The following is a 24,803-nucleotide window of genomic DNA, read 5'->3' as shown; positions in this document are numbered from 1 at the left end:
GGTACAAGTGTTCTTTCAGCAAAAATAACGGGCTAGCCACGTAATTGGTATTGTAATAAAGCAATGTCTTCTAACATCCCAGTATCATAGGCGTACTGCGGGCCAATATTTTTCCGTCGCCGACATTGAGAATATGACCTCAATATAAAGCTGGTTTTTCGTGCGGCTAATTGAAAGGTACAAGGTTAAATTATCAAAAAAGTCACAAACAGCAGCCATTCTTCAGCGCACATAATCAAGATAGCCGCCTTGTTGAGAAATACGTAGCGCCAACTGTACGCAGGGAAACACGCCCACTGCTTTCTTTCTTAAGCACCATCTTGCTTCCTTTAGGAATGTGGTTTGGAACGCACAACCGCAATACTTGCGTTCACGATGCTGTGTTTTCTTGCATGGCCTATGAGACACCGTTCCACTCGTGTAAAAGGGAAGCGAAAAGAAAGTTGCGTTTTCAAAAAGCACGGCATAATATCGCTTGTGTTGCATCGTTATGGAGAGGAAGGTAGAAAAACTAGCAACGGAGAAGGCCCACCATATGCACGTGACATTCGTGCATATAGAAAGCAAGCACACTTTCATGAGAGCCCCACCGTGGTGGTATTGTGGCTAAGATACTCGACTGCTGACTTGCGGGTAGCGGGATTGAATCCCGGCTGCGGCGGCTGCATTTCCGATGGAGGCGTAAATGCTGTAGGCCCGTGTACTCAAACTTGGGTGCACGTCAAAGAACACCAGGTGGTGGAAATTTGCGGAACCCTTCACTACGGCAATATGTGACGTTACACATCACATATCAATCAATCAACACTTTCATCAGATAAAAAAAATTATTTCCATGGTGTAAACAAAAGATGGAGTGATTACCACAAGCACATCTGCTAGAACTGCTGGCCATAGCCCACTCACTCTGGCGGTAAGATCTGTTGTAGGCTTTGTACTAGTGCTAGAGGTGACGTACTATGACTGACTTTTTGCTTGTCGTTAGCATTTCAGTCACCTGATGATCTAATATTATATACTCGCTCGGTCAGTGATAATGGAGGCAAAGCTGCATGCCAAGGCTACTTCTTACACTCGGTATTTTTGATTATATATGGTGTTTTTTGGCGCAAGGGGCATTTGATGGCCAAAGAGCACCAGTTCATGGGACAAGAGATGTGGACAATGATTGTGATTAGCGGCTGTATAAGGGCCATGAAATTGCTCGCGGTAAGGCGGGTAAAAACATACAAGTAATAAAGTCATGACCATGCTGTGAAAGGTGTGTGTGGTGCGAATAGATGAACAAAGTTGGTGATAATAAAAGACGATGGCGGATATGTATGGCATTAGCACAAGTGCCTTACTCGTTCATACACTTGCGTCCAAGGGCCGTGAGGCAAGTGCTTTCTTGTGTAGCCACCGCAGCGAAAACCTCTCAGGAGAGGTCGTGCTACGGAATGCCTAGGTGTATGATATGAAAACTATGAATTTCTTTTAAAAACGCTAGCAATGATTTATAACTAAAAAGCGGTTCCCTACCGACGAACATTGCAGGGTGTAAAGGTATATGTTGTCGGTAGGGTAATGGAAAGTGTTGTGTTCTTATAGTGTCCGATTGTTTGCACTGAATTAAAATGTGAAGAACTGTTAGTGCTTCACCACATCTGTCACACAATGGTGGGTCACCACCGGACAAAAGATATGAGTGTTTCGTGTATGTGTGTCCTATCCTGAGTCTCGTTAGTATTACCTCTGTATGACGCGATTTTGATACTGGCAGCCAATAACCAAGGTGTGGCTTAATAATGTGTAGTTTGTTTTGTGTGTGTGTATCCCCCTTGCTCTGCCAGTAGTCCCTGAGGTTTTGTTTGAAAGAGGGCTTAAGATCAAGGGCCGAGATGAATATGGGTGTAGGGGCAGTGCTTTTGTGGACGGATGCAGCGAGCTGATCCGCCCTCACATTGCCTTCGATCTCACGGTGCCCTGGCACCCAGCACACTACAACATGTTGTTTGAGTGTGTAGAGTGTGCACAAAATAAAGTAAAGTGAGACAAGGACCGGGATTTTTTGTTTTTTAAGACTGCACAGAGCCGTTACCACACTTAGGGAGTCTGTGTAAATTACTGCTTTTTGTATTTGTAATTGTTTTATGTGTTTAGCTGCCACAAGTATCGCGTAAGCTTCTGCTGTGAAGATACTAGTGCCTGGATGTAGAGGGCCAGCATCCGAAAAGGATGGGCCGACAGCAGCGTAGGACACAGAGGAGTTGGATTTGGAGGCGTCTGTAAAGAACTCAGGACGTGCGTATTTATGGTCAAGTTCCAGGAAGTATGTTCGGATATGGGCAATAGGCCATGTTTTGTAACTTCTAGAAAGGACACATCACAGTCTATAGTCTGCCATTGCCACGGTGGTGGATATGCTACAGGAGCCATTAAGCTGTGTTCAAGTGAGACTCCAGTTTCCTCAGCTAGACTTTTCAGGTGACGTAAGAAGGGCTGGCTCATCGAAGGCCTGTTTTGAAACAGAATTGAGCTCGACAAATCATTAAGAGTAGAGTATGAGAGTGCTTCTTATCTGATTTCATCATAAGGAAATAAACAAAGGACATGTAAGTTCTCTGCAGATGAAGCGACCACTCATTTGACTCAACATAAAGGCTCTCTATGGGGCTGGTGCGAAAAGCACCCGTAGAAAGGCGGATGCCCAATAGGTACACGGGGTCCAGCATCTTCAAAGCACTTTGAGTTGCAGACTGATAAACAACGGCCCCATAGTCTAAGCGGGTGCGAACGAGGCTTCGATAAAGATTCATGAGGCATTGCCTGTCACTACCCCAAGTAGTACGTGACAACACTTTTATAACATTCATTGCTTTTAAACATTTTGTTTTTATATACTTTATGTGTGGTACCAAGGTCAACTTGTTGTTCAAGATTAAGCCTAAGAATTTATGCTCTGCTTTGACGGACAGACGTTGCCCGTTCAGTCGAATGTCAGGTTCCGACTGCATGCCTCTCTTTCGAGAGAACAAGACACACGTGCTTTTTTGTGGGTAAGTCGAAATCCGTTTTCATCTGCCCATTTGGAGACCTTGTTTAAACCCAGCTGAACCTGCCACTCACACATTGCGAAGTTGCATGACTTGAAGCCAAGCTGGACGTCGTCGACATATGTACAATAGAACATATTGCGGGGGATGGACAAGTGCAAGGAATTCATTTTGATGAGAAAAAGCGTGCAGCTAAGTACACCACTTTGTGGCACGCCTGTTTCCTGGACAAATGTTTGGAAAAGAACCGTGCCCACTCGGACACGGAATGTCTGGTTTGACAGGTAACTTTCGATTAGGTGAAACATTCTTCCGTGCACGCCAAGGAGGGACAGGTCTCTTAGAATTCGAAAACGCCATGTTGTATCATAAGCCTTTTCGATATCGAGGAACACAGAGAGAAAATATTGTTTATGGACAAAGGCGTCTCTGATCTGTGCCTCGATACCAACAAGGTGGTCTGTGGTTGATCTACTTTCTCGAAACCCGCACTGAAATGGGTCGAACAATTTGTTTGTTTCAAGGATATGTACAAGTCGGCAGTTTATCATTTTTTCGAAGACTTTGCACAAGCAGCTTGTCAGTGCAATAGGTCTGTAGCTTGAAGCTAAAGAAGGGTCCTTGCCCTCTTTCTAAAAGGGAATAATAATAGCCTCTTTCCAGGAGGTAGGGATAGTGCCAGAAAACCAGATAGCATTGTATAAACAAAGTAAGGTTTTTCGTGTTTCGGCTGGTAGGTTTTTTAACATTTCATACACCACACGGTCAGAACCTGGGGCAGAAGTACTGCAGTAGTTTAGAGATGTTCGGAGCTCAGCTAGACTGAAAGCTTGGTTATACGCCTCGTATCTAGTGGATTTGTGTTCGAGTTTCTGCTTTTCTATTCTTGTTCTGTATTTTTGGAAAGTGTTGGTATAGTTGGACGAGCTGGATATCTGTTCAAAGTGTGCACCGAGGAAGTTTGCCTGATCTTCCAAGGTATCACCCTGAGTGTTTACGAGTGGAAGTGTGTGTACTTGTTTTCCTGCTATTCTACCGATCATGTTACAGTCTTTAGCCTCCTGTCTGTATGAATTGATCCCTGACAAAAACTTCTGCCAGCTTTCTCTTCTGGCCTGCCGACGCGTTCTCCTGCCTTGAGACGTTATTTTTTTTGAAGGTGTCAAGATTTTCGGCTGTCGGTGAGTTCTGAAGCAGCCTCCAAGCTCTGTTTTGCTGTTTGCGCGCGTTTCGACATTCAGAGTTCCACCGTGGCACACGTTGTTTTCCAGGGTGTCCATTTGTTTGTGGGATGCATTTTGTTGCAGCATCAATCAAAAACACTGTGAGTAGTTGACAGCAACATCAATGTTCAAAGTACATATGTCATTCCAACCTTGACGAGTGATGTTATAAAACTGTTACCAGTCGGCTCTGTTTATGAGCCACTTGGGAACACGTGGTGGACACTCAGTTACTTGAGTTGTGCTCAAAACTACGGGAAAGTGGTCACTTCCGTACAGATTACTGACGACTTTCCACTGGAGTAGAGGCACAAGAGATGCAGATACTATGCTTAGGTCTATGGAGGAGTAGCTGTTATTAGCGAGATTATAATAGGTTAGCTTTTTTCGACTTAGGAGACACGCGCTCGACGAGAGAAGGAACTGTTCAATCAGTCGACCTCGCACGTTATACCGAGAATCACCCCATAGCCTGCTATGCGCAATAAAGTCTCCAAGGAGAACATAAGGTTCTGGAAGCTGATTAATTAAAGAGTTTAAATCACGTTTTTGCAGCTGATAGCTAGGAGGAATGTAAATAGTGCAGATTGTGATCAGTTTATCAAAAAGAACCGTTCGAACAGCCACTGCCTCAAGAGATGTTTGTAGTTGTAAGTGTGTGCATGCAGTTCCTTGTTTCACTATGATGGCAACACCACCGGATGATGTCATGGCATCATCACGGTCCTTTCGAAAAATAACGTATTTACGAAGAAAATTTGTGTGTTTTGAGTTAAGGTGTGTTTCTTGTACACACAGTACTTTTGGTGAGTGTTCGTGTAAGAGTTCTTGGATGTCGTCAAGGTTTCTCAGAAGGCCCCTGACGTTCCATTGTATAATTTGAGTGTTCATGGTGAATGTAAAATAATGCTGTGTGTACGAAAAGCGAGGGGCTGTTTAGCCGGGGAGTATGAGTTCACTTACAAGGGCCATCACCAGGCCCTGTTATTTGCTTTTTTGTTTTCTTGGCGCGCTCCAAGGAGCCACGCCACTCTTTCGGCACCAAGGGTGCCCACGTATCCATTGCCTCCTCGGAGGCACTGGATGCCCGCACGTGTGGCTGTTCGAATTTCTGGCCTCGCCTGGTGATGGGAGGCCTTGAAACCCGAAGACTCTGGAGTCTCCGGTCTCTGTTTGGGAGTAGGCGGTGTAGCCTGGGCTACAGCTGCCTTGGGGGCAGGTGCCACAACCACCGGCTCGGTATGCGCGGGCCGAAGGAGTGCGAGGGCTGGTGCGGCGGTGCTTCTGACTCTCCGCATCAGCGTATGTAGGTCCATAGAATGGAGCGACTCTTCGCCGTGCTTCCTTGAATGATATGTTTTCCTTCACCTTTAATGTAATTATTTTTTCCAGTATGTGCAGGAGCGTGAATATGCGGCATGGGTTCCTTCGCAGTTTACACAGTGTGGCGGTTGTTTGCAGTTCTCAGACACGTGGCCTAGGACTCCACATTGTGCACAAGTTTGGCGACCTCGACAGGTTTTAGAGCTATGGCCATACCTCTGGCATTGGAAGCAATGACGAGGGTTTGGTATATACGGCCTGATAGATGTCTTCGTGTACCGTGTTTGAATGGAATCTGGTAGTTTACTGGATGCAAACGTGAGTATCAAGTGTTTCGTTGGTATTTCCTTATTATCTCTTCTGATGATAATTATCTGTACATTATTGACATTTTGGCTCTTTCACCCTTTAAAAGTTCAGTTTCGGTCAGGCCAAGTAAGTCTGCATCAGATACCACTCCGCGAGTAATGTTCATAGATCTGTGTGGTGTTACGGTGATCGGTACGTCACCGAACGTGGAGAGGCTGTCTAGCTTTACAAATTGTGCTTTGTCCCGAATTTCAAGAAGACGGTCTCCGCTAGCCATTTTGGTTACTTTGTATCCAGCCCCGAGAGTTTCAGTAAGACACCTGTTAACTACGAAAGGAGATACGGTCCAGGCTTGCTTTCCGGTTTTTTTCACAGTGAATGACGTGGAAGTGGGGAAAAGTTTCTATTGGCTGGTTGAAAAAATTCATGTCGTCAGTGCGTACCCGCTTTAGGCTGGTACATTTCAGACAGTTGAGGGAATGCTCCATGCATGCCGGTCTTATTTTTGTTCAGCAGCGTTGGCGGCCACCCACCACGAAGCCCAACAAGGGGACGCTGCAAGTTTGCAGGTGCTGAAAGCTTGCAGACATCAGCCGTACAACACTGCCATAACCCAATGCGCCTAGACCAAGGTAGGCTCTTTGCACAGGGTTAACCCTTGCCGCCGAGAAAATTGGAAGTAAACCGAAGAGAGAAGTAGACAGGAAAGCTAAAAAAGTAAGAAAGACGAAGGTGTAGGGAGAGAGAGATAGGAAAAGGCGACTGCCGATTTCCCCTGGGTGGGTCAGCCCAGGGGTGCCGTCTACGTGAAGCCGGGGCCAAAGGGGTGTATTGCCTCTGCCGGGGGGGCCTTAATGATCCAATCACCCAGCGTCGGCTCAACCCCCAGGATCTCCTTTTCCCCGGACACGGCAAAGCCACGCACGGCTAGGCGTGGGAGGGAGTAGAAACTCCCCCGTTAGCTCGGGTCCGTGGTGTCGCTACACACAAAACGCCTACTTGTGCAGGCGGCCCTGCGGGGACACTCAGTATTTTTACCTAAACACACCTATAACTTGCGTGCCACATCTAGTAGCATTTCGCCTATGCTTTCAGTCGAGCTTAGTTCAAATAGAATATAAAAACTATTGAAGGACGCTGATGAAAGTGAATCTGGTGGTCCAGGCAAAATTTCTCCGCGTATACTTAAGCGGTCGCGGGGCCAGTTTTTATGTACCTGTATGCAATTTTTGAAGTATCATTAGAGACAGGTTTCTTGCCACATGTCTGGAGGACTTCGCACGTGGTGCCAATACATATATATGATTTAAAAGAGAACATTGATAACTATAGATCAATATCGCTTGCGTCTATTGTAAAATAGTTGAACACATTTCATATGAACAAATAATCAATCGTTTAAAGATGCACAAGGTACTCATCAACAAACAGCGTGAATTCCAAAGAGGACTTTCTAGCACAACACAATTAGTAGAATTATTTCATGATGCTATATCGGGCGTAGGTAGTGTAGGATAGCTTAACGTTGTGTTCCTGGATTTTTTAAAGCATTTGACATGATGTCACGCTCACTCTTACTGATTTACCTTACGACCTTAAATATCGATTAGACCGTTTTTAATTGGTTGAAATGCTACCATTCTTAAGACAAACCATAGTAATGTAAGGAAAATGCTCCAAAACGCTAATTTTAATTCAGGGGTACCACAGGGCTCCGTTCTGGGTCTGCAATATTTTTTATTTATGGTACTGCTATCTCAGCAAGAATTTCATCTTCATTATGGTTGTTCGCTGACGAAAGTGTCATGTACAAAAACATTCTATTCACAGTGATGCATGAGCATTTCAGCAATACTTATCACTGATTTATAACTGTTGTGTGAAGTGGAAGAAGATTTGGAAAATAACACAGAGTGTATATAACTCATTTGCAAAAACGATCAAACCATTTCTGTCATGGTACCACCTGAACAATGTACAGATAAAACAAGATGATGTATACAAGTACTTAGGTGTGCTACTATAATCTAAATGTTCATAGAGGCTGCGGGTGGACACTGTCATTGCCCAAGCTGGTAAGGTATAAATCTCATTCAAAGAAACTTGGGATGTTGGCAAGCCAATTTGAAACGTGTGGCATACACACTTGCATCAGACATATCTTTCAATACAGTTGTGTCGTGCGGGACCCCACCGAGGCAATCCTAATTGCTGCTCTCTACCAAATACAAAGTTGTGCAGCCTGGTTTGTCTTGCGACGGTATTGGAGGAGGGCGAGCTGCAGTGCAATGAAAGCTGAGCTAGAAACGCAACAATAAGTAGAAATGAAAATATTTTATACAATTCAATTTAATAAACTAGAACTACAAAAAGTTTTACACACGCAAACCTCACTATATTTCAGAAAGCTTTGGTCATAGTTGTAAAATCCTGCAGTACTCAGCTAAAAGGAAAGTAAGAGCCGATTCATTTTTCCGACAAAATAAACATTAAAAACGCTAACTGAAAGGCAAGTTCATATTAGAAATGTAGCTGAATAGAAGAAATCTTCAATCGTATTATGAACTTGCTTTTCTGTTAGCGTATTTGAATGTTTATTTTTTTAGACAAAATAAACATTGAAATACGCTAACTGAAAAGGAAGTTCAAATTGGCAATGAAGATGTATTTTATTCAGTGCTGCAAACTTGTCCTGAACGACGGTGTATATATTTAGTAAAAGAATGATATTATGTGTGCGAAGAAAGGTGTATTTCAGTTATCTATTTGTGAAGAAAGTTGTATTTATGAGCGCAAAAATATGTAATTCGCTCATTGATGTAAGCTCCCTGCTACAATGCCTTCTGGCGCTGCGTGGCGTCCGATGAATAAAGAATAAAGAGTAAACAACAGAAGATTTCATTTGAGGAAGCTTTAGTGGAAGTAGGGGAGAATAGTGAAGGTAGAAGTATGGCGTGCGTGTGATATTTAGTGTTCGCTATTTTTATGTACACAGCACCTTACGCTCTAGGCTGGTGCGCTAATTGTTGTCCGTTATCCAGCGAACCTTATGCAAGGTGCCCAATACAGGAAATGACGATGACGCTGACGCATAAGACTTTACAGAGCAAGCAGTTTTTTTTGTCATGAATGGTAGCGATCTTAAAAGAGCTCTCACACCTGAAAGGTGAAGCGGCAACGCCAACAACTTGCTACTCTGAAGGCAGAGCGTGGCATATAGTTGTCATTGTATACCTATACAGCAAGCAAGCCCTGAGGCGACAGATCAAGAAGCAGAGGTGGAAGAGCGATGCGAAACACGCTGCACCCCCGCACAAAACTTCAGGTCACGCGAAGCGGGAAGAGCACATTGCGTATACTGTAATCGAGAAAGGCTGAGAATACACCCCACCACTATACATATAACTCATAGAATACAAGAAAACATTTTATTCAGTAGAAAGATCAGCTGTCACGCAGACACCGATGAATCAAGGAGTCGATGATAGATATAAAAATATCTCGAAAGAAATCTACAGACAATCAGTTATCCTGCAGTGCATCATATCGAAACCCAAAGACTACCGGTAATGAAAGATGTAAGACGAGAAGACACGGCCTTCATAATGTTATTTACCGCGTCTTAAAAGGAAGTTCCCAGAGACATTACCAATGCAAATGTTAGAGAATCGAGGTATTGAAAAGTATCCTAATGAACCACGCTTCATCATTGACATTGCATTGCTGAGTAACTAAGAGGACAAATAACAATTCATGATAGCTGATTTAAACAAGGAAAGCAGAATGAGAAGTTCTAAATTTATTGCGAAGAAAGCGAAAGTATAATATTTAATCCTCGGAACAGAATAGCGCTTTGAGATAGGTAGCAGTGCAGTTGGAGTTGTAAGGAGAGTACGTCTACAAATGACAGGTAAAAACCTTGCAGACGAACAACGAGATAGAAGTAGCGCTAGAAGAATAAAAATAGGGTGTAGCGCTTTTGTCAAGTATTCTGTAACCATGACTAGTAGATTGCCAGTATTCTTCAAGAAGGAAGTGTATAACAGCGGCATCGTCATGATACTTTACTACAGAGCAAAAATCTGCAGATTTACAAAAAGAATTAAACTCACATTGAAGGCGACACAGTGAGTTATGGACAGGAACATGATATGTGTAACCTTAAGAGAAGAGAAGATATCATAGTGGGTTAGGGAACTAGGGTTGGGGACATCATAGTTGAAACTTAAAATAAATGTAGATGGCTCAGGCATGTGGCGCCTAGGCCGGAAAACCACTGGTCTGTAATGGACTGGATTCCCAGAGAAGGTGAAGGGTAGGCAGTAACTTGCGTGAACAGAAGATATGACATGTGCGGGTATAATGTATTGCACGCTCAGGACTGAGATGACTGGAGGCACATGAGAGAGGCACTTGTCCTGCAGAAGTTTTAGTGAGGCTGATGAGTAGACTGATGATGTATTTCACCCTCGTTGCCCCATTGCAGATGTCACAGGTGCTGCCCAGTGGTTCTCCGAATTCTCAAAAATACCTTCAGAGATATGCACTATTTTTCCCAGCTGATTATCTTCTGCATGGTGTGTATCCAGATTGTGTCAATACAGACCATTTGCGTTTTGCCCCATGCAACCTTTTTTTCGATGTGCTTGGTATAACTGTTCGTTCAAGCGCACGAATAACCAAAAAGAAAGAGAGGACAAGCGTTTGTCCTCTCTTCCTTTCTGTTCATTCGTGCGCTTGAACGGACAGTTATACCAGTAAGCTCCTTCATTCGAAAAACCCTTTTTCGCGATATCTACGTGACGTCCCTTGTAAATTTGAAAGCACATAGTTATGATAATAGGATGCTCTATAATACTTCAGTGGAAAACTTGCATTATTGACAACATTATTTTCACTGGTTGTGAAAATTCGCTCTGGTTGTGATCTTTTTGCATGAAGAAATATATGAGAAGGATATATTTTTTTCATGTCAGCGTGACATGAATGTAGTTTTCGTTGTAACGACACATTATAACTCATCAGCTAACCGAAAATCAACACACCGTCTATTATGTGCTCTCAGATAGTTTTCAAACGATCATCACTAGACTTAGTACTTGAGTTGGTTAAGGGGTAGGCAAGGCCCGTCTATTTCCGACAACTTCCACTAGAAATAATTTTTTTTCGTATGCCAACGCTTGTTATTTCAGCGACTTGTTCTCTGTGATCCGAGTTAATTATTCATTGTAATTGCTTACATGTGTACTAAATGCATAAAAGTGTATTTTATGCACTGATAGGGTAATATTGTGCTTGTTGTTTTCTTTTTTATTGCCAAAACATACGGTGAAAAGCCAGATTAAGGAATCCTGTCATATTCATAACGAGCAATATTTTTAATGCATACAATTAATTTTTATTTTTAGGTTTCTTAGGTATTGCGCTAACAAAAATATAAAATCATGTCTTAACAACACGACTGATTGGCTGCATGGATGTTACACTGTAATCTACGCTTCTGTAGAAAAGTACGCGGACCTTTAGCGTCAGTATGCCTTCGCCTGCAGTGTCATCGTATGGCAAGGCGCCTGCTACCAATACTGTTTCTCTGGACAATTGCGTCTGAATAGTGTTTGCACGTCCATTTCGGGAAATTCTTGCTCTAAAGAGCAGACTAATCATGACTGGAGGCGTTGTCAGTGACGTCATCTTGTGCTTTCGGGAACAGAACTTTTTCACACGAGTGCTGCGGCTTCCTCGATTTCGTTTGCACCAAATAAGAATTCACTAGGGCAGTCATGGTGTAAAATGTAATAGTGTGTATAGATCATGATAGATATCATTATTTATATACAGAAAGTAAGCAGCATTACTCAAAACAACAATAATAGCATGAGTAATATATTCGTACGCAGTTTTCTAGATATTCATGCAAATCACACTTGAAACGTGGTTAGTGGTTCGTTATCAATTACATCTGTCACAAAACTTTCTTCATTATATAATGCAGATGACATCACTCAAACGAAACTAACATATATAAAAATGAAATATTAACCCACAGTTGATTGGATTTTCTTTCAAATCACGCTTGACGATGCAATAAGCACGTCTCAAACGTATTACATGCCTCTTTTAACTTCCTTCTTAAGATGGTTCATACCAGACGATTCATATTTTCTCTATACTGAATTGATCACCTTTTTGCCATGGTGTGCCACTAGTAAGCATCAGTACTGCAGACTATTTATGGCGAAAATGGGCTGAATCTCCCGCAAATAAAGAGTACCTCGAATGGTATACGCTGATGACGTTAGCTCCAGCGTCAAGTTCCGAGGCTGAGATGGCCTAAACGACGTATTGTGTCTCTAGGCTGCATAGAGGAGGCGTCACAGTTCTTTTTTTTTTCGTAGATGCATGTAACCTCAAAACATTCTTTAAATGATGAGAATTTACTGAAACATGACATACGTAAAAAATGCTTCCGTTTTTCGTGTAAGTATTAGGCACTCATGATATTCGTAAAACCATTGTGCAAGAAAACTTCAGAAAGTTGTTCCCTTGCATTTGTCTACGAAGCCTGTTCGATAATGTCATCTTCTTCTCCGTCTTTTCCATCGTTGCACTAGCTTCTGACGCCCAACGATACTCTATACAAGTTCCCAGAACTGATGTTTTTAAATTGAATATACGCGATCATTTAATCATGTGACACCACAGCATGTAGTAACATATGGACGAAATCTGATTGCCATTGTTATAAGAAAATTATGCGCTCGACTTATTTGCCGCCACCGTCGAGGGCGGTGGTGAACACTCGTATAGAATGATTCAATTATGTATTTGGCCATTTGAATCAGACTGTAAATTGCATTCTATTTTCTCATCTTGAGACCCCCATTGAGGGGATGTAGGCAGACCCTGAAAAATTGAACCTTGATGAGACTGCATAACTATTTATGAAGTAACGTACTAAAAATTATAATAGTTCAGTCTGAGCTTCAGAATATTTACGTATATTTCATTTCAGCATCTCAAAAAAACTGTTCCGGATCCTTACGACATGGTAAAAGCGACCTATACGAATGACCCAGTGTGGGGAAATAAATTCAAATGTGTGTATGCTATGCTTGACAATTTCAATGAGGATGAGAAGAGCGTTGACGTATTGTTTATGTTTATTAATGATGCTGATTCAAATTAGTAAGTACAACTTTCTTTCCTATTTGATATGCGAAAAAGTCAACACATTATTGTCACGTGTTCGTTACGTAGACGAATCTAGCAACCTCGATGTTCCGATGAAACTGTTTATTCGGCCATACTTGTGGCCGGTGAGAGGGAAGTTAAATGACAGCAGCACACTGGCACTAATAGTGGCTAACAGACCGTTAGCCGTCGATAAACTTACAAGGGGCGAAACGCGCCGCTGTCTTTACATGTGCCGCTGAAAATTCCAGCCGTATCACTGGCCTTCGCGTAAGTGCTGAAATGATCTCGAGTGTTCGCGCTTATGCGTAATCTTAAAGATCAATATACAATGATCGCGCAACTTCTCAAAGATTTGAGCGCAGTAAAGACTGAGCATTCGTAAGGCTTCGCAGGTGAAAGCCAAAAAAAACGACATTTAAAATAAGAAACATGCATGGCATGTGGAGATTAACGTCCCAAAACCTCCATATGTAAATGAGAGACGCCTTAGTGGAGAGCTCCGGAAATTTCGACCACGTGTGGTTGTTTATTCACAAGCACCCACATCTGAGCACGTGCGCCTACCGCATGTTCGCCTCCATCGCAAGTGCGGACGACTCAGCCAGATTTGAACTCGCTACCTGTGGGTCAGCAGACAAGTACTTTGGCCACTAGACCACTGTGCAGGGGCTGGATATATAGAAGAAACACAGCAATTGAAGCTTTCGAAAATTTCAGTTTTTTCACCTTACCGGGCCCTAAACCTTTGAATGGGAGGAGAGATTTAGGCGTCGCAACTATGGCATGTTGGGCAGCGTCTATGATATCATTTTGCTACTTCGACAAGTGATAAATACGAAGTTTACTCGAAGATTTCATTTGAAATCTTCAAAACACCCTTCGCTTAACGCGACCGTGGTTGGTTCGATCCTTTGCTTACGTAGTCTTGTATACACGCTTTTCTCTCGACTGCCATAGACTGTAGTCGATTCGTGAATTGCAGCACCTAATGTGGCGGTGTCCCCGTTTACGTAACAAAAGGGGACACCACGTCCTCGAGGCAATATTTTACAAGTAGATCTGCAGCACTGCATTGACAAATCAAAGAAAGGCCCCTAGGAAGCCTATGATGCTAAAGGACCCACTGGTTTCCACCCTGTCACAGGAGGACACTCATAGGGCTCCTGGGTGCCTCCTCTAGGGTTATTTTTTTTATTGACTTACGTTACACTGTGAACAATTACACAGTCTAATAAGACAACCTTTTCCATTACCCAACCGACAACATATACCATTACACCCTGCAATGTTCGTCGGTAGGTAACCACGTTTCACTCATAAATCATTTCTAGCTTCTTAAGACATGTCTGTTTCTAGCAAGTAATATGCCCAGGCATAGCGTAGCGCAACATCTCTAGAGAGAATGCTGCTGTGGTGGCTACATTGAAAAGCACTTGCCTCGCAGCCCTTGGACACAAGGGCGCTGATGAGGCATTTGTGCAAGTGCCATATACTTTCACACAAGCTTTTCTTGTCAAAACATTTTGTCACCCATTTTTACTATATATATCACGCCACTGTCATAATTTTAATAGTTATGATTTTACCCACGTTAGCAGGATAAATTTTAAGGCCCTTATACAGCCACGTACCATAATATTGTCCACATTCTAGTCACTGATGTGAGACCCTTTAGCCATAAATTGGCCTCTGAGCCATTAGGCCCTACACATCATGATCGATTAGCTTACATAACTGACTCACTAGGAAGAGCAGCACGCTATGAGCTTTGTGAAATTGTAGTCACATACAGTGTTCTTTCTGTTACCAAAAAGTAAATCAAAACGTTAATCGTTACACAATCAAAAAAAACGCGTTACTGTCCAACGTTACCCAAAATATGTAACGCGCTACCGTTACAGTACCAAAAAAAGTAACGAACGTTACCTCTGTTGTTACTCAGCAATAATAAAAATCAATCACTTTATTTTTGCTGCAGGAACTCTCAGTAAGTATAATAGAAAGCTCACACCTATTTTTCACACAATACTTCTAAGCCAAAGAACGATTTTACCAAAAATGTTGACTCAACTAAAATTCTTTGTCCAAATGCATTGAACCTTATCAATGCCATAGACCTTATAGTTAGTTGCCTCTATAGTTGCATACGATGGCTTCGGATCCTAGCACATGGTGAAGCTATTTTTTCAACGTCACATAATGCACAATATGAGATTCAATCATCAACGCCTTAACATGAATTCCCACAAACTATCCGAGTTAAATATTCTCGTAAGGATTTACGCTCTCCACTAAAGATGCATAACTGAAGTTTTAACAAATTTACTGCAATTTTTTTCAGCTGCTTGTCCTGGCAAAATAAGTGCGCGATATTTGTAGAAGTGTTCCAAATTAGCCTCGCTTCCTCGTGAGCTTTTCTTTAATAGAAGTGTTAACGAAAACACTTTCTGCCATTGCTACACGGGCTAAGTTCAGCATGCCAACAAGTTACATGATCATTCATGTGGTCGGCAAGAAGGTTGGGCATACCATCGGCAAACTTCTTATGACGAGACAGCTTGAGGCGCAAAAGCGCTTCGTCAGCTATCTACGCCTCCGCAGCAGAAATAGCTCTATGAGACGTTTTTCCCGGAGAGAACAATCGCTTTCTTTCTGAATTGTCGGGCGCAGGCACAAAAGCTGGTTTTCGTATCTGTGCTGTTACAAAATTGTGGTGCTGTCGAGTACAGGGCGGCCACCGCAGCTATCACACTGAACCACCAGAAAGCCGTCGGTCTAGTTCCGAACATCATTGTCGTGCTGTCGGAAACAGTCAGTGAGACACCTGCCTTCCTGGCCGATGTGGCAGGCTCCACACGACAAAAAGACTGTGCAGACTACCCTCTCTTCTCCGCACACATTCGAGAAAGTGATTACGATACCTTACTTGGCATCCCACTTCGCGTCTCATGACCGGACTGCTCCTCTGTGACAACGAAGCTCACTCGTGTGTGGCCGTAAAAGCCGCATGGACACCAATGTGCTGGCCGACCTCTTCAACCTGTTTGCATGAAGAAAGCTGACGTGTATTAAAAATGACCTCGAATGTTTCGCGTCTGCCCATGCTTTCCTGCTCGCCATATACTGCAGCCCTGGGTACGTGACCCTGAGCTCTGTAGATGCTCTAGGCCACAGCAACCAGCAACGTCTCAGAATAGCCAGCCTTTCCAGGACGAGCCACAGTGCGCTATACCGTCCTATGTGAGCTCAGAGAATCGGTGCCTGCTAAAGATACCTCCCTCTGTCCCTCCAATTCCTCAATCTAAACTCCGTCCACGCTTTATTTGTCAATGCCAGGTAGGCGACAGTGGTCCGACGCTGCAACGAAAAAATTCATCGGGGCAAATTCTGAAAATGTGCCCCCTTCGGGATGAAAAAGTAACGAATAACGCGGTACCTCACGTTACCGAAAATTGTTTATGGCAGTACGTTACCCGTTACAGTTCTGAAATTGTAATGACCACGTTACGAAGTTTCAGGAAAAGATAACGCGTTACCAGTGACGGCGTACACTTGTAAAGGGTTATCACCGCGACGTACATAGCGGAACAGGTAGCAGTAATGTTTGAGAATGGAGAATGGCAGAGTAATTCGAGTGCAGAAGTATTTACTGACCATAGGTGTATCAGCCAGAGGTGCAAATTCCACACTTTACCATAAATAAAACATCATCACATACAAAAGCGGACGTAAGTATTGCTGTTAAGCCCAATGTACTTCATACAGAGAAAGCTGTGTCAAGCACTGCAATTAACTCCCGAAAAAGTTTGATTCGGGAACAGGGAACTACATCTATACGCAGCATAGCTTACCACATGTCAGTCATGCTGAGAGCCAGTCAGACTGAGATTCTTGTTCGATGACGACCAATAATGAAAGCATAGATAATCCTAGAAAGACACAAAAGCACATTGAAGTTTGACGCGAACCTTCGGGCTAGCCAACTGACGCTTCGAGGTCCTTACTTTGTGGAACGCCAACCACCCCGATGTTGACATTTTTTAATTCATCAGAGAGCACATGCTTTGATTCTTGCGCATTGGCCTTGATGATATGGTCCTACTTTTTGACATTTCAGCAATACCTCCTAAATTCAAACAAAAAATTACTACATAGTACCTAAGTACTTCTGCTGTATTTATTACGCTCAAAACATTTTTCAGTTAGTATCATTTTGCCGAGAAATATTTGTGAGCGAGCTTCATAATCACTACAATGGTTGCTCTAGAGTGTACTGTTATAGTAAAAAAAGAATAAGTAATGAAAGAAGGTGTTGTCAGTTTGAAAGCGGTTTTACAAAAGGTGCGATGATACGGAGGTACTTTATTAGGCGTTAGGTTTGGTCTACACATTCTCAAGCACTGAAGAGCTTCTTCTCAGAATAGAGTCATCTGTCTACGTGAATGGCGAATTATTTTAACTAGCTTTAGAGCTCTAAAATGACACAGGGAGAGCACACATACAATAGAATGTGTCATACAGACTACTAGTAGAGTTTTTTTTTTAACCAATTTTACAAAAGTACCACCGTGCATTTGCAAGAGCAGTTGGAATCCGTGCTGCAGCATTTCCTAATATCTTCACAAAGGAATCAGCAAGCTAAAAGCCTGATTTGAGTGAATCATTGGAAGGTTCTAATGGTAAACTTTAGTATGTAGTCGAATACAATAATAACGCTTCTGTCAAATATTGTGAAATAATGTCGGACGAAAAAAAACGGTCCATAGAATAAAATCATCACCCTATGAAAAAAATATCAGTGCCTGAGTATAATCTTCAACATTTCTGCATATATTGAGGCAAACTTTATATATATGTGTGACGCTACAAAATGGAGACACGTCGTGGTCCAGATGCCATGCGTTTATTCTAATGCACGCGCAATTCCTCTTCGTCGGCTTCTCCTAGAACCACCTTGTTGAAGCGTCACACACGCGCACACACACACACACACACACACACATATATATATATATATATATATATATATATATATATATATATATTCATATATATATATATATATATATATATATACATATTTATATATTCATTAATATATATATATATATATCTTGTGCTTTTGCGGAACATTAGTTAGCAATTCTTACGCCTAATAAATGCTGTCAAAAGTTATTGACTGAGCGAAATATGACGATACCTCATGAATTCCGTTCGTTTGATAAAAGCTACAACTCAAAGAACCTCGACGCTTCATCACAGCTGACAGATTTTCGCACTTTTACGCTTCCCTGAGTGTGCATCACTTAAGCCTATATTGCATTTGTTCTTCTGAGCCTATGGTACAAACCTCATTTGTACTTCTGGGCCTATGGTAGAAGCCTCGAACAAGCCAACCTTGTAGTGAATCTTGCGTGTCGAACATTCCCAGTTAAGATTCGAGCACAAACTGTCTTATTGTAAGGTAAAAGTGTCCAACTGAGTAATGAAAAAGCTTTTACTATAAGAAATGCCCTGCTGTCTACATTCATGGCACAGAATAGATGGATTATCTGGATAAGGCTTTTCAAAATTAAGAAGACTGTTTGGTGCATTTTTAAGCTTTGTCTCAGTTTTTAGAGTGCGTGTATTGTTTCCTCAAGAACTTGTCTTGATCTGTTTCCACGCGATGACTACGCGTATTATCCTAAGAATATAGGGATTCAATAGCCACCTTACGTAAAACGGCACCGGTGTTGTATAATGATAGTAATCAGAGATCTGGATACCCCGTGACCGTGATTTTTTAAAAAAGCAAAAATCCTGCTCAGTTAAACACCTGGCACCGTACTATACTGTTATATACACAACGCCTTCAACAATATACAAAAGCGGGCCATACTGCCATTATATACGTTTCTGTGACAACGAAGCGCTAATTTTATTCCTCGTTTTCAAGAGCGAAACTATCCCATGCAACTGGTTGGCTTTATTTATATGGTTGAATAAACTATATTTCTTAACGTTGTGTCTCATAATTATTATTGCGTGAAACTGAGCCCAGAGATAAACCTTCACCCTTATTCTACAAATATTTCAGCCAAGGTTCTGAAGAAAAGGCAACTGCTTTTACAATGTACGGCTACAATAAAGAAAATGCCATCTTCTACGTTACGGAAGGTAAGATTTCCTGTTATGCCTTCTGTACCAGTGCATGGTATTTTCGGATGCACAAAGCGTAAAATCAAAATGTAAAACACCTACTTACCGTTGACTACAGAAAGCTGGAAGATCTCAGGCGTGCGTTTTGTGTGGTTGGAATCATTATGCCAGCGCTAGCTACGAGAACACTGCTGCTTCGTCTGAAATGATGTAGACTTGCTCTGTTCTCTTCTTATGTGAACAGGAGGTGACCAGTGAACTTTATTTGGGGAAATAATGTGTAATGAAGGGCTTGGTAGACTCACTGAAGTGCATCGCTCAACCAAAACTTGATATCAATAGCAACTTTAGAATCACTGTGGGTCTGAAGGCACTGCTGCTGATAATTGCAGTAGAAAAAGCTATATAATACACCCATGTACAAGCACTGCAAGCTGTATTTTATGCAAAAATACTAATTCATGGGCTGTTTTATCACAGTAAAAGAGCACAAACACTTACTACTATATGTGCTGCGTCATTACCAAAATTTGTCTGACTTTTGCCCTCAAAAAGAACACCAAAGGTAACAAAATCGCCCTGCTAGTGCACTAAGCCAAATACAAATATTTTCTCAACAAAGAAACGCTATCTAAAATCCGTCTTGTTCACCATCATAGCAGTGTCTATTGGTTTTCACCTTCTTGTGCGGACTCTGAAATAGCGTAGCACATTTTCTCCGTGGTTTCGCTTCTTGAAGAAACTAGTGTGTGAGTTGCTTGCGAATGCGTAATACAATCAAGAGAATTGTTCGGAGTTAATCAGTTCCCTGGGGTAAGCTGAATGGCTTTGTATATTTTTTCTCATTTAAAATCGCCTGTTTATGTGTCAATACCACACAAGATTACACGAACTGCATATTAAGTCCTCGAGTATGGAAATCACTTTTGTAGGTTTTCAAGCAATGCAATTTTTCACAAAATATAATCGAGGGTCACGTTTCTAATAATTTGACGCTTTAAATCATTGGTTAGTTTCTGGGTCATAATTCTATCTCGTGCTACCTAACCACCGCAGGTACAATAGGAGCGTCTCACACTCGCCGTAATGGTTTGGAGCAGCGTTGGTCAACACTTCAAGGGTTTCACAAAACAGAGACGTATTCAAATAAACTGTATTGCACAACATCTGCAGCTCAACTGCTAAGAAACTAGATGCGTAGTTTTAATGTTGAAGGTTTGAGCCAACGTTTTCCATATAATGAATAATTGCAATCATAAACTTTCACAATAATTAAATGTATCTATTCCTAAACACTTTCACCAGCTTATTACAGTTAAGCCCTATGCATTAATTTCATCTCCGCTTGTAGATGGACAAAATTTCACAGACGTCATCGTATTCTCCGACGACGAATGCTATGTGGTCTACGCTGTTGGCGCAGACGGAACTGAGGGAGGTACGTAACTTCAGTGACTTCCATTCCTACCAGAAATTGTAACACAGCGCTGTCATGAAGGTATCGTGCATTTTTCCTGAAGATTCACTTCGAGTGTTTAAAAAAATAAGTTACTAGATAACTCGAAGAGCTGCCTTCTGTCTGTTTTTGTCTTTGCCTAATAAAGAGAGCTGTACACGAGTTTCTTATTTGCGACAAACGCAGATCAACGATATTCTTATTCATCATTTCGTGCACGTGTTGTAAATGGCATCTAAAATAGGTGCACCTAAAAAATGGTTGATGTAACTCTTTTAGTGTGATGTAAAGCTTTGTCTAAGTTCTATCCGTAGACCCGTATCAACAATGACAATCACACAAATGTTTCTACAGCTAAAGCTGTTGGCCCGTACTAATAAACGTAATATAAGCTCTGCGAGCAAATACGATCTAAATTTTGTTCTTCATTCTTTTTCTGGGTGCTACTTTAGGCATAGTTATATAAACACTAGCCGTGTATATAAAAAAGCTTCCCTTGCTGAATAAAGCTCTTGGCCTAATCTGCCAAAACTGCAGTCTGCATTCCGGTTGTCACAACAGGGACATCAAAATAACAATATTTTTACGGACTTGGAAAAACATAATAATAAACAAAAATAGGTGCATTCATCCCGCTAATGATTGGTAAACTTGGCAACATTTATGCGTGCGTTTCAAAGTTGTTACTGACGATTTCCTCCCTGAACAGTTAGCACCGGAAAGTTCGTATAGGTAACACGCCTATCGCTATATATTTAGCGCCAAATCATTATTATGCCTGCTTCCTAAAGTGTAGGCATATTACACTCATGAAATTATGGTTGACCTCAAAAATGGGTGATGAACAGGACATCAGTATGATTAAATGGCATAAGCTGGAAACATAGACTTTAGATTTAGTGCTACCAGCCAAAGACGGACAACAATCGAAATGATTGTACAAAGCAGCGTGAACAGATTGGACACATTGCGACTTTTGCATACCTTGTTTTTGTAAGGCGTGTTTTGTGAGATCGGAAGTGTCATTTTGCATATGAGGTCTTGTACACAAAAATTAATATTTGGTATGCTTCAAAAATTGCACATTATATCCTAAGATGATGAATCGCTAAATATGTTTGAGCTTTTATCACTGTGTATGCTATAAAGCTATGAATAACTGGCTAATTAAAACCAAAACAATACACAGAAGAATACTTTTTTCAATCGTTTCATAACCATGCATTGTTACATGTCTTGAATACATCAGTTTTCTGCTTAAAAATTATGTTTCTCGTATTCTGTGACACTAATATAGACCTTGCATTCTATTCCAGGGTACGAACTGTGGGCAAAAGATTCTGACAATGTTCCAACCAGTTGTCTCGAGAAGTTCAATGAGTACGCTGCCGGTCTACCGGTACGGGACGTATTCACAAGTGATTGCTTTCCAGACATGGAAGACTAACTTAGGAGTATCGTGCAACTATTATAAAACTGTGGTATTGCCATCTCATGTCTCCATGTTTGACGCAGTGCGTTCGACGTTATCTGTAACATGGGTTTCTTGTGCTAGGCATTTTCTAGTCATTACCGCCACCTATCAGGAGTACTTAGAAATAAATTGTTCTGTAGGCAGAACACAGCGTCCGATTTTTATTTATCAGATGTTTGTACGTCTCAACACCCGCTGTACCCACCCTAAATATCTCGAATACACGTTGCAAATGTGAATCTTGTGTTGAATTTGAAGTAATAAGAAATCTTCAACCAGGACATATTTTGCTTGAAGTTGGCCACAATGAAACCGCCAATACATCGCCGGCATCCTCGAAGCGATAGGTCCCATACCGGAAAATGCAGGGTTTGGCTTCATCCACATGCAATCGCCTATCATCGACACCCTCATATCTCGGCCCGAAAATCGTGCACCTGTGGAAACTGCTCTAGTCGTGAACCGAATAACGTGCGCAGACTGCCCCTCTTCTTACTTTAGGATAAAAAATAGTTTTCACGCAAGATTACGGCATCCCCTTGAAAAAAACGTCTACCATAGAAATGATGGAGTGGATGGTGAATGGCGCGCTCCAGCCGGCAATGCTGGAGTGCGAAGCATCGTCATAACCACCGTTACGAGCTGCTACTAAAGAAATAATGAAAATAATTGTATAAAAAACGATCTAGAAAGTACCCGTATAAAAAGGGTGCGACAGCGCAGAATTGAACCTACCACCACAAAGTTTTGAACTGAGCACACTAGCCACTGCGCCACGCAGGCAGATGGCGTCGGGGGTGCTAAACAAGTAGTCAACTCACAAAGTCACTGTTTAAGTTCAGTTCTGTTTCTCGTTTACTCGGGAGTGACGGGATCTGCACCTGCTACTAAACTTTGCACATTTGATAAACACGAACAACTGCTGGCTGTAACAATGGCCACTGTGAGAATGGCAACAGCGTAATGTTTTTGTTACAATTCACAACCGCAAGCAATAAACAACTCAGTAGACAAAGGAGCAGGTAGGGTTTATCGGTGGTTACTGCCAAGTTTATTATCCGTTTCTCGCTCCTTCCAAAGGGTGATATCAGTTAGGGCTTTATGGCGCTTCTATGCTCGTTCGATAGATACGCCCACAGAATTCATTTTGATGTTTTTTTTTTCGCAACGCACAGCGCAGTCGTGTCAGCCCACCGCTGTTGCCCTGTCGTTTTGAACGACTACATAACGGCTTGGCCAAAACGAATTCAGTGTGCCAGAAACATTAATCTATATTATTTATCATTCGTATCCCGGCTGTGGCGGCTGCATTTCCGATGGAGGCGGAAATGTTATAGGCCCGTGTACTCAGATTTGGGTGCACGTTAAAGAACCCCAGGTGGTCAAAATTTCCGGAGCCCTCCACTACGGCGTCTGTGACGTGTCTACGTCCTCGCATAAGAGCCAGTGAAGTGCCGGCGAGTGCGACCGGCGGCAGTCGGTGAGGGGAGGCGTACCTGTGTTGGAAGTGCTCCAAGCGCGTCGCATCGACGTTTGTCGCTTCTTGTGCGCGCATCGTACACAATTAAAAAGGCTTCATTTACGTTAAATGATACCGTTGCTGTGCTTAATTGTCATTTTTACTTGTCAAAATTGTGTATTCTGAAACCCAGAAGCGCCGATATTCCTTATACGGTCTCGGTCTGTATGACTAAACTTTGGTAGAAATCGTGGTGGAAGAACATAATAGTGAAAGTCAAATTGCTGGGGCTCATCTTGACACTTGTCGAAAGTGAAAGTTTGTGCATCTTCGCACGCACTTTGTTAACTTAAAGGTACGGCTCAAACAATAGTGTGCAAGAATTACCAGAGTTGCGTTTCTAGCGTGGCGACATCAAGTGACCACTTTGCTCTGCTTTAACATTGAAAGGGGCAATTGTGAACTGAAGCCCATTTGTTTGTCGACAACTGCACGCTGAAGTAAAACATTTATTGTCATGTTCACGGTGACAACTCTAGTCTTCTAGACAACACAACAAAGAAACACACCGTGGACGCCAAACTGATGTGAGCACGTGCGCGGATTGTACACATAATCCCGACCGCATATTCTGTGCTCCACAAATTGAAAGCATTATTGACAACACAGGAATAAAAGAAACCTACTTGACAGCGTAATGAGCAGTGTAGGTTTTTTTTATCGTAAACGTATATCTCCCCGCATTGAAGAATGATACACTACAAATAAGCGATTTCAAACACTACCATGTGCTTTTCATCATACCACTATAATCCACCAAGCTTCCATCATGCCACCGTCATCCACCTTGTTCACCAAGCCTTCCACGTTTTGCCTCGCCACCATGAGCAGGCATTTTTCACCGTCACCACCAATGGCTCGCCACCAACACCGCCATCTGCCACGATTTTTTCCACTTTAGCTGTCATCAGCCGGCATTTTCCACCGTCGCCACTATTGGATCACCACCATCACCACCATCTGCCGTCATTTTTTCCACTTTAGCCGTCATCAGCCATTATGCCCGATACATTTTCCACCATATACAATATTTCCACCATATTCACTATCCTTTCCACCATATCGACCAACAATTCCAGCATCCACCAACCCTGAATTTTCAATAGGGATCACAAGAACAACCTCTGTT

The 24,803-nt window shown here is 42.2% G+C and overlaps 1 protein-coding gene across 1 annotated transcript; it reads left to right on the top strand.

The window, feature by feature from the left end:
- Nucleotides 1–12,907: 12,907 nt before the first annotated feature.
- On the top strand, nt 12,908–22,301 carry LOC142769131 (female-specific histamine-binding protein 1-like). The gene is made up of 4 exons (XM_075872076.1): nt 12,908–13,075; nt 19,164–19,243; nt 20,577–20,663; nt 21,998–22,301. The coding sequence occupies exons 1-4, from the start codon at nt 12,936–12,938 to the stop codon at nt 22,126–22,128; spliced, it is 438 nt and encodes a 145-aa protein (XP_075728191.1). The 5' UTR covers nt 12,908–12,935; the 3' UTR covers nt 22,129–22,301.
- Nucleotides 22,302–24,803: the final 2,502 nt, after the last annotated feature.

The sequence above is a fragment of the Rhipicephalus microplus genome, chromosome 8 (assembly GCF_043290135.1).
Source record: "Rhipicephalus microplus isolate Deutch F79 chromosome 8, USDA_Rmic, whole genome shotgun sequence".
Lineage (NCBI taxonomy): Eukaryota > Metazoa > Arthropoda > Arachnida > Ixodida > Ixodidae > Rhipicephalus > Rhipicephalus microplus.
This window is presented reverse-complemented; position numbering and strand designations above follow the sequence as displayed.